Below are 19,831 nucleotides of genomic sequence, written 5' to 3'. Positions count from 1 at the left end.
GTGATGTCCTGTTAGAGGCTAGTGATGTCCTGTGAGAGAATAGTGATGTCCTGTTAGAGGCTAATGATGTCCTGTTAGAGGCTAGTGATGTCCTGTTAGAGGCTAGTGATGTCTTGTTAGATTCTAGTGATGTCCTGTTAGAGGCTAGTGATGTCCTGTTAGATTCTAGTGATGTCTTGTTAGAGGCTAGTGATTTTAGTGTATTTTAATTGGGTTAACTAGGCAGGTTAGGGTAATTAAGTAAGTTATTGTATAACGATTGTTTGTTCTGGAGACTATCGAAAAAAATATAGCTTAAATGGGCTGATAATTTTATCCTTAAAATGGTGTTTAAAAAATTAAAAACTGCTTTTAGTCTAGTCAAAATAAAGCAAATAAGACTTTCTCCAGAAGAAAAAATATTATCAGACATTTTGTGAAAATTTACTTGCTCTGTTAAACATCATTTGGAAAATATTTTAAAAAGAACAAAAAATTCAAAGGGGGGGTGGTAATAACTCTGACCTCAACTGTATATCGTCACCTTAGTATTATTTACATTATGGGATGTTTTTTTTTATAAGTTGTTTACATTTTAAGAATTTTATTTTAAAAAACAAATGTTACACACAAACTTCGAAGCTCAATGTCTCAAAATCATTCAGAACGCAGTTAGAACTTTGTAATTCCTAGGTGACGATGTGTCAAGCTCTGTCAAGTTGGATGGGAAGCGATGGTGTACATCGATTTTCAGATCTCTAAAGAGATGTTCAATAGGATTTGGGTCTGGGCTCCGGCTGGACCCTCAAGGCTCTCTGACTAATATCGATCAATAAAAAACAGAGTTAAGCTAAAAGAGCATGCTTATAAACCACTATTGTAGTGGAAAACAAGATTTAAAAGAAGCATTTGATCTTCTAAAAACTTTATTTGTAACATAAGTTACACAATTACACTGTCTTTAGTAACTAAACAAATTACACAAATTTAAAATGTAATTCGTTACAGTACTGTGTTCCCAAAAATATATTTACAATACAGTAACGCGTTACTGCGGGACGAGAAACACCCAACTCTAGCTGTGAGAAACTAGTGATGTCTTGTAAAAGGGTAGTGATGTTCTGCAAAAGGCAGAGATGTGGTGAGGCTGTAGATGTACTTATGTTTCATTGCTGTAACCTCCAGAACCATCACTGTGATTTACATTCAAATAGTTTTCAATAATGTGCACTTTATCCAAAAGTTTGTGTTTCTCAAATCCACAAACTGATGTGTAAATCAATTGCCAAAAAATATAAAAAGTTTCCTTATTTTTATTATAAAATGTTTTGGTGTAAAAATCCCATCGTTCTCACATCCTCACTCTCACTCGATTAAACGATTTGCATGCAAATTCTAAGAATTTAATCTGGCTTAGAAATGTTTTGCTCAGAGTTTTTCAGACACTATAATGAAGCAGCATCTAGCAGTGGCATCTAATGAGATAATAAGAGTGTTTCCTGTTTAGAAGACTCACTTGGTGCACTCCATGAAGAGCTCTTTACATGCCTCCTGTTGCAAGCGTTCTGCACACTTAGTCACCATCTCTTCTGTTACCTCAGGGATGTAGTCTTCTGACTGCAAACAGAAGAACTGGTATGTGAAACCATGCTTAGATATAAAAATAAACTCATACACGGCTCATGGATTCTACAATAAACAATAGAAATGGGAAAGCTTCAATGTGAAAGTTACTGTGATACTATACCATGCTATACATGCAGCATATTTGCAACACATTGTAATATGTTTTAGGTCTTTCCTGTGCTATTCTTCTGTGTACCTTTGTGTTGAGGTACTTGTCTAGAAGTTCCTGTCCACATTCCTTCCTCTTCTCATCAGGCGTTACTTCATACTCCGCCTGAAATAATGGAGAAACAATTTCTGTAATGATTGTGAAAGCTACAGTCTACATTATTCATACACATGTTGATTTTACAGCATCAGCAATCAATAGAAGCTCAGTTTCAATCTTCCTTTTTTTGGGTCCCACTTTACAGTTCCATTAGTTAATGTAGTTACTAGCTTGAAATAAGAATGAAAAATACCTGTACAGCATTTATTATAATCATTTACTAATGCGTTATTAAAATCTATAGTTGTGCTTGATGGACTGTGATTTAACATGAACTAATAATTAGACTAAACATTAGCAAAGATGAATAAATGCAGTAACGTTTATTGTTTCGTCAAGTTAGGAAATACATCAACTAACATTAACTAATAAATCGTTATTGTGAAGTGTGACCACGAAACTCTCAAGTCTCAGCCTCAGATGTCGCACAAATTGAGGTTGGATAGCATATTTTTGAGTAGTCAGCATTTGCAGCAATGATGAAGAAGCACCTTATAGAATGGCATTTTTAAAACTGAGAGCACTTCTCAGGATGTGACTGTGATTGGTTGCTTTGTAATTTGTCAAAGATGCAATGGAGTGCAGGCACTGCTGCCAGTAAAAAGTTCTATCAAAACAAGTTGCAAAATAAAATACAAAAAAGCTAAGCTGAGCAATGGATAAGTAAAAAAAACAAAAAAAAAAAACTAAGCAAAGCAAAACAATATAAATAAAAGGCATAACACTGAACACAATAAAACAAAAAGCAAAGCAAAACAAAACAAAAATACGAAAGCATAGCAAAAAACAAAACAAAAGACAAAGCACAAAAACAAAACAAGCAAACAAACAAACAAACAAAAAAAACTGCACATTTCTTTGCGAATCTGCAAAATGTTATTAAAAATGAAGATTTTATCCAAGATCATTATATAAAAAACTACATGAATTCCCTGGAAAACAAAAAATAAATTAAAAAAACAAAGCTAAGCTAAGCAACACATGACAAAAAAGAAATGAAAAATGTAAAAAAAAAAAAAAGCAACCAAAAAAAAACACACAAAAAACAAACAAACAAATCAAACTAAACCAAAAGATACAAAGCAAAAAAACAAAGAAGAAAATATAAAGCAAAGCAAACAGTCGAAACACGAAGCAAAACAGAGCACAAAAACAAAAAAATGCACATAAAACAAACAAATAAACACCAAGTGCAGATTTCATTGCGAATTTGCAAAACGTTATGAAAATTAGGATTTGATCTAAAATCATAATGTAAATACAACCTAGATTACCAGGAAAACAAAATACTAAAACAAAAAACAAGGAAAAAAAGAAAAGATAAAAAGCATCCAAATAACAAAACAAAATTTTTAAAAAAGATACGACGCAAAAAATTAAATAGAACTAAACACAAGTCATAGCAAAAGCAATAATACAAGTGCAAAACAAAACATAAAGCAAAAAAATAGCATGCAAATAAAACAAACAAACAAACAAACAAACACAAATACTGCACATTTATTTGCGATCTTGCTAAATGTTATTAAAATGAAGAATTTATCCAAGATCATCATCATAAAAAACTACATTAATTTTCTAGAAAATAGAATACAAAACAAAAAACAAAGCTAAGCTAAGCAACACATAACAAAAAAGAAACAAAAAATATAATAGAAAAAAAAGCTACCAAAAAACAAAATAAAAATCACAAACAAAAACAAACAAATCAAACTAAACCAAAAGATACAAAGCAAAACAAAGCACAAAAACCAAACATGCACATAAAACAAACAAACAAACAAACAAACAAACAAACAAACAAACAAAAAATACTGCAGATTTCATTGCAAATTAGCACAACTGGGATTACCTGTAAAATAAAATATTAAAATAAAAACAAAGCTAAGCTAAACAATGCATGACAAAAAGACAAAAAAAAAAAAAAAGAAGGAAAAAAAGCATCAAAAAACAAAAGCAAAAAAAAAAATAAGCAAAGCAAAGATAAAAAGCAGTGCAAAAACAAAATCAAAACAAAAGATACAAAGCAAAAAAACTAAATAAAACTAAACACAAGTCATAGCAAAAAACAATAATACAAATGCAAAACAAAACATAATGTAAAGCAAAAAATACAAAACACAAAGCACAAAAACAAAACATGCAAATAAAACACACAACAAACAAACAAAAACATTGCACATCTCTTTACGAATTTGCAAAAACCTATTAAAATAAAATTTTATCCAAGATCATTGACGAAACTACTTGTATTAAAGAAAATAAAAAACTTTCAGCATTAAAATTGGGATTTTTCACTGTATCAAAAAGATTGTAACATATCCTTGATGACAAGACATTTCTACTCTGCTTTTTATTAAAAAACACTTTCAGTGTTTTAGGATGAAAAAAAGGGATTTCGTCCATCCTGTTTACAGTACACAACTATATATACAGTAGCTACATGCTTCCATCCACACATTTTACATGCCATATCTGTTCAACCGATATTCACAATGTCCTCAAAATAATCTGAATAAACTCCCAGACGTGAAGACATTTGTTATTGTGTGTTGTCTGTACTGAGACTCCTTTTGTTTTGTTTTTTGTTTTTCTTTTCGTTTTTTCACTTGAAAATGAGTTTCCTAGGAAGCGACGATTCCCTTCTCTTGAATACACAATTGTTGTCATTGACTTCCAGAGTATTTTTTGTTCCTACTATGAATGTAAATTGCTCCCTATTTCCAAACTTCTTCAGAATATCTGGCTTTCTCTCGTTCTGTCAAAAAAAAAGAAAAAAGAAAAGTGGCTTATATGAAAGGCAAAGGCCACTAGATTACGCTTACTTTACCAAAATAAAATATGATCATGCCTTGATTTTTAATTATTTAAATAGGACAGTAAGGTCTGCCTTTGCTTAGACAAAAGTGTTGTAACTTAACAAAAATAATGTACAGTATAGAATATAAACTCATGCTGCAGTGGAAAAATAATTAATATCGTGTAGGGCTGCAACTAATGATTATTTTAATAATTGATTAATCTGTCAATTATTTTTTGATTAATGGATGAATCGGATAAAAATAAAAGCATTAATTTCCAACTTTTCATTCAAAAAAGCTCATCCCTGAGCTGTTATAATAATAACAATAATAATAAGAAGAAGAAGAATAATAAGAATAATAATAAAATAGTTTTTCCTGTTTTCAATGCAAATATCAAAATGTTGTTAAATCAAGATGCATACTAGACACATGACATAGCTTTAGAGATTAAGTCTTGTTTTCTGAAAAAAAAAAACACCTCAAAATTAAGTGATTGTTTATTTAAAACAAGTTAAATTATTTGCAAATTGGGTAAGAAAAATAAACTTTATGAGATATAATCTCAAACAGAAGTTTTACCAGTTCACATAAACGTGTAAGTGATCGTGATCTATAACAAGACATGGTCATCGCCACTCGGCATGTTTACTTGCAGCCACACGTTTGCCTTATTAATAAAAAGCAGAACACGCAGGATTTAGCACATTAATTTACCATTTACACCCCAAATACATGCAAGTGGCTGGTGAACTTAGAGAAGAGTAGATTCAACTTTATAGTTACTTTCACAATGTGTAATATGTATCTGATATGAATAAAACATTGGCAAATTATATTGAAATGGATTGTTAGACTTTCATGTGTATTTTACAAACTCTAAATGCATTGTTTTACTAGTACGTGTGAATATTTACATGTCTAAAACATAAAATAAGCATTAGGTGGTTACAAAGCTGCATAACTGTGATAATATGACACTTCTTTCTCAGCAAGGTTGATTTTGTTTTAAAAAAAAAAAAAAACGAAAATAAGAAGCACTTTTTCGACAGTCCCTCACTGAGAGCTCTGCTCAGCACGAGCTCTCTCTGGCTCAGCGTCAGACACCGTGCCAAAGCTCAGTTTGATTTTTTCAGTTGCCGCTGTATAGGTAAACGAGCTAACGCTAACTTGTCATGCTTGTCAAGCCGAATAACGAGTAAAACATCAGCACCAGGGACTTTACGGTACTCACTTCAAAACGGAACAAAAGTAGGACCCTGCTGTTGAACTCCCTGCCTCCTCATCCCTTTCTATGAGGTGCCAAACTCTGTATCAGTGCGCGAGAGAGACCGTGTTCACTTCGCTCTGTGCTCAACTAAAGTGTTTTTTAATAATCAAATGTCCACTTGTCGCACGGCACAATGAATCGATTATGAAATTTGTTGCCAACGCTTTAAGTTATCAATTTAATCGATTTGTTGTTGCAGCCCTAATATTGTTATGACTCCCATGAGCTTGGAGGACTGCATCCACATCTCTGCAACGACTCAAATAACTTATTAATAAAGTCATCTGGAAAGGCAAAAAAAAAAAGTGTTCTTGCAGGACTCCCAGAGTTAATCAAGATTCTTTGGATTCATCACCATCTTAAACCAGACATGCTTAATAACGTCCATATCTGATGACTGGGCTGGTCAATCATGGAGCACCTTTACCTTCTTTACTTTCAGGAACTATGTTGTGGAGGTTGCTGAAGTATGAGAAGGAACGCTATCCTGCTAAAGAATTTGCCCTCTCCTGTGATTTGTAATGTAATGGGCAGCATAAATGCCTTGATCCCTCAGGCTGTTGATGTTGCCATAAACTCTGCAGATCTCTCGCACGCCCCCATACTGAATATAACCCCAAACCATGATTTTTCCTTCACCAAACTTGACTGATTTCTGTAAGAATCTTGGGTTCATGCGGGTTCCATTAGGTCTTCAGCAGTATTTCTGATGATTGGGATGCAGTTCAATAAATGATTCATCAGAAAAATCTACCTTCTGCCTGTTTTCCTAACTAGAAGTTAAGTTATTATATGTTGCTTTTACAATCGACGACAAGACTTTTGTCTGGGTAGTGTTGGCTTAGTCCATCCACATTTTAAACACACACATTTGCGTCAGAAAATCTGGTTTCATATCCACGTTTATTTTGAAAACACCACCAAAATACAGTTTCCCAACAGAATCAAGGCATCAAGCTCTGTAGAGGGTGAAGCAAACAGCAGAAGGATTTGTTCACTTGTGATGTGTAAGGCGATATGCACGTTGGTGATGTTTGTGTTGTAGCTTGCAGGGACAGAGTAAGTAGTCTGCATTCCGTATCTGAAACAGCATGTCACGTCAAAATATTTACAAAAAGACGGGCAGGGCAGAACTGCTGATCTCAAATCAGGAGCGGCTGCTACCCTCAGATTGAAAGTCTTTTTTTTATCTCTAAGGCCAGTCTGTCAAAGCTGTACACTAACGGATCCTAAATCTTCTAAACCACGCAAACAGAAACCTGCTTTCTTGGGCGTGAACAAGAAAATCAGGCATTTTTTTTCTGAGCTAAACTTGCTGGTGGGCATTTACTCATGGTAGATGCAGTGATGCAGATGTGACCCCCGCATTCCTGTACTGAGCTGGGTCAGCCGGCTACTGAAAGCAGCGGAGGAAATGAAACAAGAAGAAGCCGGCAATTCATTCTACAATCACTTTCATTCAAAAACAGCTTGAGTTGTAGTTAGGGCTGAATGATTAAGGGGTTAGTTCACTCAAAAATGAACATTCTGCAATCATTTATTCATCCTCCACTTGTTCAGAACTTGTTTGAGTTTCTTTTTTGTATTGAAGAAAATGGAAGATATAGGGCTGTATCATGCACCCGGCGCAATAAGGCGCAAGACCTGTTTGCCCCGACGTGTTGCTATTTTCAGACCTTAGTTTTCTCATTTTCCACCACGTTGTTCAAATGGCAAATCTATTTGCACCACTTTGTGGACTCATAAGAGTTTCGTTCTAGAAATGAGGTGTGTTTATTTGTGAATATTGTTGCTATTTTGAGGAACTAAAACAGACTGCGCAATAGACCGGCTGAGAGCAGCAAAGGCTGTGCAGGACCATACGCTTGCACTCAACGCGGAAATCAGTCTTAGCAGAGCGGGGTCACGTGACTCCACTCGCAGAACGGAAAATTACAATTCTTTAAACGACCTGGACAAATTAGATTGATTATAGGTTTTGAATGTCAATCTTCATTACTTTTCGATTAATCAGCCATCCCTAGTTTAAGTTTTTTCTAGCCAGCTCTCTTTTTCTGTGCTCACTGCTAATCTATATTTGAAATAATGAACTTTAGCTCATGATAATAATGTGAAATGTGATTAATGAAGTGCGGATTCTCACATCCTTTTAGAAACGGACAAACGCGAGAGCGAAAAAACAAAGGAGAAGTCTGAAAAAACAAAGGAGAAAATGATTCTTTTAGCAAACTAAAACATAAATAAAATACCTTTAATTATTATCATCGCCTTTTGGACTATTATGAATTCGGAATGACGGAATTAGTTTTTTACAAGATGTCAGCGTTACACATTCTGGTATTGTAACGTATTTGTTTCATATCGTTTATGAATCCAAATTTTTATTTTTTTTTTAATTGGTAACATTTCAGAGACTGTAAGGCTCCATATGTGTTTATATATAGTAACGTAGAAAGTAATGTTTATATATATAGTGCATTTATTGTGTATGGCCATACACCCAAAGCGCTTCACAATCATGGGGAAGGGAGTCTCTCCACACCACAACTAGTGTGCAGCATCCATTTGGATGGTGCGACAGCAGCCACAGGACAACGGCGCCAGTGTGCTCAGCACACACCAGCTATAGGTAGAGTGGAGAGACAGTGATAGAGCCAATTCGATGGATGGGGATGATTGGGAGGCCATGATCGGTAAGGGCCAATGGAGGAAATTTGGCCAGGACACCAGGGTTACACCCCTCTCTCTTTGTAAGAAGTGCCATGGGATTTTTAATGACCACAGAGAGTCAGGACCTCGGTTTATCGGCTCATCTGAAAGACGGTGCCCATTGACAGCAGTGTCCCCTTCACTTTTACTTGAGCGTTAGGACTTACACAGACTTCAGGTTGAGTGCCCCCTACTGGCCTCACTAACACTTCCAACAGCAACTTAGTTTTCCCATGTGGTCTCCCATCCAGGTACTGACCAGGCTCAGCCCTGCTTAGCTTAAGTGAGTAACCAGTCTTGGGCTGCAGGGTGATATGGCTGTGGCCATATAAATGTAAATATGTAGATGTATGTTTTTATATAAATATTGCAGACATTACAGTAGGCCATTTTGCATTATCATAGATCTGCACCTATAATCAAATCCTGTTTTGAAAGGTTAGTAATTATACATAAATATTTATGTATATAAAACATTTGTTTAGTAAGAAGTGCTTCTCACACGATATGTAAACTTTAAGCGAGAATGATGTCGACTGCAGATGTCATACACCACACGCCTTCTAAAATAGTACCATTTGGCAGTGGAGACACAGGCCTGATAAAGGTGGCCCATACAGAACCGTACCGTTCTGTGCCACACAGTGGAAACGAGGCATAATATACTCCATTTAAGCAGTGAATGAAAACTAGATGATCGGCTCATGTATGAACGCTCACAGAGTGATCATAATGACTAAGAGGGGGGGGGGGGGGTCACACACTGGACGAGAAGCCCACCTCATCTCACCATGGCTTTTCTATGAGTATGCGCAAAACAGTGGCACCATAAAACTTAATTCTAACTTTATTCAGTAGGAAACTGAAAATATTGTCTGTGACATTGTACATGGCGCTCTGAAAGTTTCAGTTATTCCCTGCGCTTTGGGAAATTGCTCCAAAACTAGCTTCAGCTATATAGTTTCATGGCATGCAAGCCGGGTTGTTTTTGTGGATGTAAAAAAGAAGAAACAAACACACTCTTTAAAGTGAGGAATAATTAGTGGTCTGCTTTCTCACCACAGCATCCAGGAATCTGACACAGCGCCTCAACTCCGGCCTGGTGTCGCAGAACTGCCGGAAGAGCAAGCGTCCAATCGGCTGCCGCTCGCAAAGACTGTTGTAGTCTTTCTCTGTGGAAATAAAAACCACATGAAACACCGTGACTAAGAGCTTTGTAAAGGTGAGAGAGAGGGAGAGTGAGAGAGAAAATGAGTAAATATCATTTGGGACAATCGATGAATACAATAAAAATCAATAGCACTTTCCTCTCCTCTTTTCGCTTTGGAAAGGAAACCGAACAGACGAAAGCATTAGTTGACCACAGCCAAATAGATAATAACAATTGACAACATCCTCAAAATATTAAAGGCCCTCTGTAAAGCAGTTCTGTTTAAGCCAAATTTATAGAAAATACCCAGTGATGGCATGCAGAGTAGTGGCTTCAGTGGCTAATACTGTTATCTAGAACAGCAGGTTTGCCTGTGAACTCGATTTACACTGACCATCAAGTGGTGACTCAACAGAATGCGAAAAGTGCTTGGCGTAAACAAATATGTTGCCTAAAAAGCCCCAACAACATGTCGAAATAAATGAAAACTGGGAAATCGTTAAAGAGGTAGAGTAAGTTAGTGGAAAATTTAGATTTTTGGATCTTTTGAAGGGACAGTTCACCAGAAAATGAAAATTCTGTCATGATTTACTCAGCCTTTACTCGTTTCAAACCTTTAAGAGTTTCTTTCTTCTGCAAAACACAAAAGAAGATCCTTTGGAAACCTATAGCTGAGTTCCACAGAATTAGTTTTTTACTATGGAAATCAATGGGTATGGGTTTTCTTCTGAATATCTTATCTTATGTTCAACAATATAAAGAATCGCATAAGCTATTTAACCGCCTCAGGGAGAGACAATAGTGAGAGATTAAGTGGGTAAAATGGGTGAACTATCTCTTTAAAGCACAGAATTTGAATGTTTTAAACAAAAAAGTGTTTATGCTTTAATGTAATTAATAATGTTTTACAATTATTATTATTCATTCATTCATCAATTTTCTTGTCGGCTTAGTCCCTTTATTATTCCGGGGTCGCCACAGCAGAATGAACCGCCAACTTATCCAGCTAGTTTTTACGCGGCCCTTCCAGCCGCAACCCATCTCTGGGAAACATCCACACACACATTCATACACAAACTCATACACTACGGACAATTTAGCCTACCCAATTCACCTGTACCGCATGTCTTTGGACTGTGGGGGAAACCGGAGCACCCGGAGGAAACCCACGCGAAGGCAGGGAGAACATGGAAACTCCACACAGAAACGCCAACTGAGCCGAGGTTCGAACCAGCGACCTTCTTGCGGTGAGGCGACAACACTACCTACTGCGCCCCTGCCTCGCCCACTATTATTATTATTATTATTATTTATTATTATGGGGCAGCATGGTGGCGCAGTGGGTAGCACAATCGCCTCACAGTAAGAAGATCGCTGGTTCAAGCCTCGGCTGGGTCAGTTGGCATTTCTGTGTGAAGTTTGCATGTTCTCCCCGTGTTAATATTAATTTTTAATTAATATCAATTAATCAATTTATTTTTATTTAATATTAATTAATTTTCCGGGTGCTCCATTTTCCCCCACAAGTCCAAAGACATGCGGTATAGGAGAATTGGGTAAGCTAAAATGTCCGCAATGTATGTTTGTGTATGGATGTTTCCCAGTGATGGGTTGCAGCTGAGAAGGCATCCGCAGCGTAAAACATATGCTGGATAAGTTGCCGGTTCATTCCGATGTGGCGACCCCTGATTAATGAAGAGATTGAGCTGAAAAGAAAATGAATGACTATTATTATTATTACTTTTTTAAATACTATATGTTTTGGTGCAGTGTTTTAGTAGTTTTGTTTACCAAACTAAAATGTTGCTATCGATTGTAATAATTCAGTGAGATTCTGAGCAGCCAGCAACTCCACACAGAGATTTGTGTGTATGTTGTATATACACAAACATACCTAAATACACTCACCGGCCACTTTATTAGGTACACCGTCCAGTTGCTAGTTAACAAAACATTTCTAATCAGCCAATCACATGGCAGCAACCTAATGCATTTAGGCATGTAGAGATGGTCAAGACGATCTGCTGCAGTTCAAACCTAGCATCAGAATGGGTGAAGAAGGGTTATTTAAGTGACATTGAAAGGGACATGGTTGTTGGTGCTAGATGGGCTGGTCTGAGTATTTCAGAAACTGCTGATCTACTGGAATTTTCACACACAACTAGGGTTTACAAGAAATGGTCCAAAAAAGAGAAAAAACCCAGTGAGCGGCAGTTCTGTAGGCGCAAATGCCTTGTTGATGACAGAGGTCAGAGGAGAATGGCCAGACTGGTTCCAGCTGATAGACAGGCAACAGTATATAAAAGTAACTGTAACTCAGTTACAACTGAGGTGTGCAGAAGAGCATCTCTGAACGGACAACACACCAAACCTTGCGGCGAATGGGCTACAGCAGCAGAAGTCCACATTGGGTGCCACTCCTGTCAGCTAAGAACAAGAAACTGAGGCTACAGCCTCACCAAAACTGGACAATAGAAGATTGGAAAAACGTTGCCTCATCTGATGAATCTTGATTTTAGCTGCCAAACTTGAATGGTGGAACGGGTGATTCGCATCATGTGCAGTCGACAAATCAGCAGCAACTGCGTGATGCTATCATGTCAATATGGACCAAAATCACTGAGGAATATTTCCAGTACTTTGTTGAATATATGCCAAGAAGGGTTAAGGCAGTTCTGAAGGCAAAAGGGGGTCCGACCCGGTTCTAGTAAGGTGTCCCTAATAAAGTGGCCGGTGAGTGTACATACAAACATTGTGTAATTTATGCAGTTTTAAACATTTTAAATATATATGTACTGTGTTTAGCACAGTATTTTACTTGAGAATAAGATGTAGATTAGTTTATAATTTGTATTACTTATGCAAATTTAATAATGTCAATTGCGGCGATTGCTATATCCTTTAAATAAAATATTTTGGAAAATTTATAAAAGATTCATAATTTAAATTTATTTATTTTTTATTTTATTTAGTTTAAATTTATTTGAGTATCATTGAAAACCAGGCAGTGATGTAGAATTCTGAAGCAAGCACACCTTAAAGTGACAGTTCACCCAAAACAGTTTACTCCTCCTTTATTTTGATTCAGATCTACATTAATTTCTTTATTCTGCTGAAAAAGAGATTCTTTTGAAAAAGCTGTAAACCTGTAACAACTGACTTCAATCAATATATATCAAAGTCAATCAATATATATCAAAATATCTAACAGAAGAAAGAAACTCATGAAGGTTTGGAACCCCCTAAGGAGAGTAAACGATCCCTTTAACACACTATAACACATCCATTGAAAGGGACTCCAAACCACAAGGCTCTAACCATAACAAAATAGCTGTTACGGTCAGACTCTTGTGGTTGAAGTCCACCTTGTGGCCCGAAACCACATCTTTGTCACATAACCTGATGAAATGGTTGAAATAAATGTGCTTGTAAAGGCCGAGCACGCTAAAATGAACAGAGTGGGAAGGCAGTGGCCGGTGGCTGAGATTTGCATTTGCTGCTCAGGTATATGCAAAGAGGCAGCAGGATTTACACAGAGGCAAATGGGAGTGTGTGTGAACTTGCAGCGATATAGAGGCAGTGTGTAGGAGGCTGGTATTGATAGCGATGCTGCATAAATACATGGAGAGCTTACAGTTACTTCATAACACTGCTGGCACAAAGAGCAAAGCTGCGCTGCAGAGTGCAGATAACAATAAGCTTTACTGCTGTTCATACATGCTCCTTTTAATTACAGCCGATCAGATCCATTTGGAAAAATATTTGTCTTCAGCTTTACGGCGACAAGATGAAGTGGCCACCAGTATATATTGTCAACTTGATACCGATGTGATGCTCAACAGTGAAAAATAATATTAAATTAAAATTTATATATATTAAAACCTGGGGGATATTTTCTTGGCACACATTGGGCCCATTAGTTCCACCTGAGCCTTGTGTCAACACCACAGCCTACTTGAGTTTTGTTGCTGACCATGTCCATCCCTTTATGACCACAGTAATGATGGTTACTTCCAGCAGTATAACAAACCATGTCATAAAGCACAAATCATCTCAGATTGGTTTCTTGAACATGACAATGAGTCCATTGTACTCAAATGGCCTCCACAGTCACCAGATCTCAATCCAATAGAGCACCAATGGGATGTAGTGGAACGGGTGATTCGCATCATGGATGTGCAGCCAACAAATCTGCAGCAACTTTGTGATGCTGTCATGTCAATATGGACCAAAATCACTGAGGAATATTTCCAGTACCTTGTTGAATCTACGCCACATAGGATTAAGGCAGTTCTGAAGGCAAAAGGGGATCCAACCCGGTACTGGTAAGGGGTACCTAATAAAGTGGCCAGTGAGTGTGAATGCGTCTATAAACATCATCAACCAAGACCATTAATATAAACCATGACATGTCGCATATGCGCCTGAAATTTAAGCTATGCGACCTCATAATATATATTGGGAGCATTCGTGCGACTGCATATAATGGTTGTAGTGCGACCTGGTTTTTTTTTTGTTTTTTTTTTAAACGTGGTAAAATCGATCTTCCCTGCCGCTATATTGGTTCATATTAGCTGTCAATCACGCAAGACTTTGTAAACGGCTGAAGAGTGAAAAGAACACTGAATCTCGATGCGTTGCATGCACTGCGTGTTCAGCCATCACAATCTCATGGCAATTCGGAACTTTTTCATACGCTTCCTCGTGAGATCAGGCTGCAACAGCGCAAATGTCCTCTAAAACACCATCGCCAAAGAAGCTTGCCTTTACTGAGTTTAAACTGATGCGGGTTATAACAAAGAACAGTATTGCGCCGGTGGTCATGGGGAGAATCCTGCTCTGCCCCCCCTCATATTGTGCCGGCTGACTCGCATGCTTTTCCGCAAACACAGAAAAATGTAATTCAGCGCGTAACGAGGCTGAGCATTAAAACGACACGAACCGAAACCAAAACTTTTAAAAGTGAGACTTTTCTTCCTTTCTTTTGTCCGTTCTTTCTTGAGGTGTATATTATGTTTCTATTTAATTACTGATGACTGCTTTGCAGCTTTCAGCATTGAATTGAATGATTTATTATATTATTTCATTTGTTTTGTAGCAGAAGTATTATTTATTAAATTGACATGCATATAAAACAAAAGTATAAAATAAAAATTTCTTACTACAATGCTTCATTTGTGTTTGATGCAAACCATCAATTTATTTTTCCTAAAGTAACAGTAGGACTTTATATAGCAAATAACTTGCATTAAAGCGTATTTAAGGCAGCATGATGATGAGAAATATAATTCATTATTAGGATAATTGTCATCATCGTCATCATTAATATTTTATAATTATTCAACATTCATTTTGGAATTACTGCACAAATATTGTCATCACAGCATTAGTTAGATAGTTGTTTCTGGGTTTTGTTAGTCCCACATGATGTTGTTTTCAAATACAATAAATCCCTTAATATACAACTTGTCAAATATATCATTCATTTTTTCTGGTGCTCCTAAATATATATATATATATATATATATATATATATATATATATATATATATATATATATATATATAAACAATAACCATAGCTGCAGCTCTACATAGTTGCTAGCCACATACACCATTTTTTGTCAGTCCAGACGCCACAGAAAACAGTGCAACTACAGAGGAGTTAAGCTTTAAATAGGAAAATTATATTGACTATTTATGTTTTGAGCAAGATGCTAATGGTCTAATCCAATTCAATGATTTATGCTAAGCTAAGCTAAAAGTGCTCCTGTCAGATACGGAGGTCAGATGAATGGATTCAAAAGTGGGAAAACTCAACAGTTTAAGTCTAAGGGACTTACATGTCTATTCTCTCTTATAAAAAATAAACAAATAAAATAAGTTTAGTACTTTTTCAAGATTTAATATTATGGTTCTTCTGAGTGTGCCAGTTTAGGTTCAGTTCAACACACAATTCAGATTTTTTATTATAATGTGTTAAAAAGTGTCATTTTGGTGGCGTGTACACAGGTCGTTATTTTAGGGGTGTGTTGCTTCACATGAAAATTAGTTTCGACTTCCCGCCCACCTTAACAAGCCAATAGCTCTTCTCCTTTGTCTGCCTGTCTGTTGCCATACACAGAGAGAAGCAACATGAGTGAGAAGACCAGCATTCAGCCGTAAATGTACGACTCGGACACAGACCAAGCAGACTCTACTGTTGAGGAATCAATATTCCTAAGGGGGCAGAGTTTGTCAGAGTGGCAGTTCCAAAATCATTTGTGTCTTTGTATAGTTTTACAGGCGCTATGTAATGATGCATGCGTCATCCATATAGGGATGTAAAGATTAACCAGTTTCACTAATAACTCGCTTTAATTCTTCACTGTAAATTAATCATAAAGGTTTCTCAACACCGTGTTTCTGCATGGAAAAAAACTGCGGCAACTACACACAGTTATGCCAACTGCCAATGGAGGGACGTGCACGCGAGGCAACGCGCTCACACTTTCCAGCCGCACCTATCTGAGATGACGGAGCTTCTAGGAACGCGGGAAATGCAAACTTGCAAATGCAAAGCTTATTGCTGTTTTACCACATGTTCGAGAATAACAATAATAATAGCCCACTCATATTGAACTTTATTTTACATCTACAGAATCGTGAGAAAATCGTGATCTTCATTTTAGGCCAAAAATATATATAAATAAATAAATACATTTTGACAGAATTGTGCAGCTCTAGTGTGTTCCTTTGGTGACATCGCTTTGACTCACACACTGAAAATGGCTGACGTTAAACAACAAACTGAGGATATGGTAATGCACGCCTGTCAATCAATATTGGTGGGCGGGGGGACCTCACTCCTATATCAAGTGGCGGCTGATCTCAAAACCGCTCTAATTGGTTCACTGTTTTTATGTTGATAAATTGAAAAAAAAGAACTGGGTGTGTTTATATTACCCTAATATGACGGTCTATACACTATGCCTACAAACATGTCCATCAAAATAGCTTGAAAAGTAGGTTTTTCACCATAGGTGAACCACTATTTAATGCTTATTCATCAGTATTAATAATATTTTTTCCATTTATGCATATATTAAGTAAAGTGAACGCTTATGGGTGCCATGATCAAAGCAGTTATCACTTCACAGATGTGCAGTTACCACAAGAACCCGGCTGGGTCATCTGGTACCTGGTACGCCTACGCTCAATCTGGAAACTGCAGATTTCGGCAGATTATGGAATTTATGGAAAGCAGATTTTCCACATTTATTTCAGTCACTTTTTTTGAATAATAGGCAAATGTTTCGATTTGTGTACGGTTTGTAAAGCAATGGCATATGATGTATGTATTACTTCAAAGACCTATTGTATCAAATAAGTGGTTCTAAATGGATTTGCATATGAAAGAGCAAAAAAAAAAAAAAAAAAAAGTAAATGCAAATTCTGTCTGATACTATCAGCTAGGTTTTTATACAGAAGTCTGTGATAAACTGTGTGCTGAGACTAGGCATGGGCCGGTATTAGATTTTGACGGTATGATAACCTTGGATAAAAATATCACGGTTTCACAGTATTTTGCTTATTGCTCTAATTTATATTCTTTTTAAATGTCTGGATAAAAAAAAAAAAAAAAACTTTTTTCCCCTTTGAAAACAATATATTTTATTTTTTGAAAGATTTAAAATATTTTGGAGCAGTAAACATGTCAGGCTATAATTTAAAGGAGTCATTGACTTCGTTAATTTCGAAAACACTGATTTCATTACAATTTAAAAATGCATCTTTGGAGATCTTTTCTGCTGAAGATACTGTTGTTCTAAAAAACTAAGAAAAAATGTAAAGAAAAAAACTCTTACTCATACCTTAGGAACGGTATTACAGAAGATTTTGGCAGTTTTAAAACACATAACTAGGCCCACACAGAATCTGCACGTGCAGAATTTCGCAGATTTTCCGCAGAATTCCGCAAATTTTTTATCCATTATTAATTCTGTTTATTTACTTGAGTAAAGGTGTAAATCTGAATTTATTCAGTTTTTATTCAGTAATTTATTACTTTTTATTTAATATATTAAGGTTCTAGTTATGATACTCCACTAGATACTCCCAAAATAATTCTGCAGAAATCTGCAGATTTTTACCAAAATTCTCTGCAGAAATAGCAAAAAACATCCGCAGATTCCGTCTGGCCCGGCCCATAACCCTGTAAAAACCCTCAACCCTGTTAGATCATGGGTTGAGCTTATTTTTCCAACTTAAAATAGCAAAATTAATGCTTTTGCGCCATGCGTTTTAGACTGCGCCTAAATAGTTAAAATAGAGCCCTATTTGTGGGAAGCACTGCTCTAATTTTAAATGATATCCATTTACAAAAATGATATCTATTTACAAAATATTCACTATTTATTTAAATGTAAAAGATAAAATTACATTTATTTTCACATTTTGTTGAACTGTGCAAGTGTTTTTTTTTTCAGGAGCACAGCATTTCAACATGATACAGTTGATCACACAATGAGTGTGCACATTTTTGTTCAGTACTTTACGCCAATGGATTCCCGGTTGTCTACTTTAAGCTTCTGAGTATCAAACTGCCTTAGTTTTAGCCAGAGCTATGTTGTTAATAATTGATTATGAAATGAGACTCCTTTATCTCCCTTTGCCACACCTCATGAGGAGGTCTTTAACTACACAACACCATTAAAAACGTTGAAGACAAAACCAGGTTTGACCTCCATGCCCGTAGTTAAATGAGCAGCAACATGGTTTCATTCATACGGTCACAAGGCTTCCTTTGAGCGTAGAAAATCGGAAAAGATGAAGAGATTGGCCTTCAGAACAGGGTCTCGCTCGGTCACACTCTTAATTCTCTGAGGGGTTTCATGATCTGTTTGTGAATGGACAAATGAGTTTAGAGATGGCAGATAAAGAAGCACAGCGAGCTCTTCTTCAAAAGTCAACATGAATTGAAAAAATTACCCCGATTAAAACAGTAATACTGTTTTCCGAGATTTTTAAAAGTAAGACCACATAGAGAATATTTAATGAACAAGAGGAAAACCATTTATACAGTATGGCAGCTTAAAGATGACTCTCATGAATGAAGTCGCATGCATTGCTCAGGAGTTTTTTACAGACTTCAAGAGAGTGTTAAAATCTTGATGGTTCTGTGGGTCTCGACTATCAAATCTGATCATTAATTTGTATTTTTTATTGGATTAAATTCGGGTGATTGGCTGGGCCATTCCAAAGCTTAATTTTCTTTCTCTGAAAGCATTTGAGAGATTCCTTGGCAGTGTTTTGGATCATTGCCTTGCTGAAATGTCCACAGGATTCATCCTCATCCTCCTGCTAATGATGCTGGACTGAAGCAGCTGATATTAATTTACACTGACCAAGGGCAGAGGGTTGCTAAAAAAACTACTGAGAGATTTCAGCTGCTGCCTGGGCTTTCACTGCCTTTCTACACCTTGCTTTCTTCATGTGTTCAATATTTAATTTTTCTTGTGTCATTTCATTTTATTACACATAACTTAATTTTTAAACTAATTAATATTGTTTTCTTTTCATTAATGTATTTCTCAGGTTGCTACCAACACCTGGTGAAAATTTCAAGTCAACAGCACCTTTAGAAATGGGTTTTCAGAGAAAAATGTTGACGTGTTCAATATTTCCTCCACTGTAAATATGTTAGTTAAATATAAGTGTATATGGAACATACAATAACATCTACATTACATTTAAAGGAATTTAAAAAAAACAGCTTAGGCTTTGAATAACGTAGCTCACAAATTCTAAAAAAATGGAACTAACATTTACTACGCTGTAAAAAGTGATGTTCTTCCTCAGCATTTCCTGTTTTCCAAAGCAAATATTTAAAGATTCTTAAAACAAGTTACATTAACTTGATTCTATATTTAAAGCAGAATGACTTGAGATACAAATTCTTGTTTTCTGTGAAATTGATCTAAATGAAGCAAGTTTATGATTAATACGAGAAAAAAAACATCTGTCGATGGCATGAGCAAATTAAAATTT

The 19,831-nt window shown here is 36.1% G+C and overlaps 1 protein-coding gene across 2 annotated transcripts in view; it reads right to left on the bottom strand.

Annotated features, from left to right (window-relative positions):
- The window catches only part of grk6 (G protein-coupled receptor kinase 6), a 107,618-nt gene that overhangs the window by 37,509 nt on the left and 50,278 nt on the right, over window positions 1-19,831 (bottom strand). For both annotated transcript variants that reach the window (XM_073935457.1, XM_684691.10), the window contains exons 3-5: window positions 9,713-9,825; window positions 1,802-1,879; window positions 1,496-1,596 (exon numbers count right to left, since the gene is read on the bottom strand). In XM_073935457.1, coding sequence (XP_073791558.1) covers window positions 1,496-1,596; window positions 1,802-1,879; window positions 9,713-9,825 — 292 coding nt within the window. The remainder of the gene's footprint in view (window positions 1-1,495; window positions 1,597-1,801; window positions 1,880-9,712; window positions 9,826-19,831) is intronic.

Source organism: Danio rerio, chromosome 21 (genome assembly GCF_049306965.1).
Source record: "Danio rerio strain Tuebingen ecotype United States chromosome 21, GRCz12tu, whole genome shotgun sequence".
Classification (NCBI taxonomy): Eukaryota; Metazoa; Chordata; class Actinopteri; order Cypriniformes; family Danionidae; genus Danio; species Danio rerio.
Note: the sequence above shows the minus strand (reverse complement) of the source record. Positions and strands in the feature narration are given on the sequence as shown.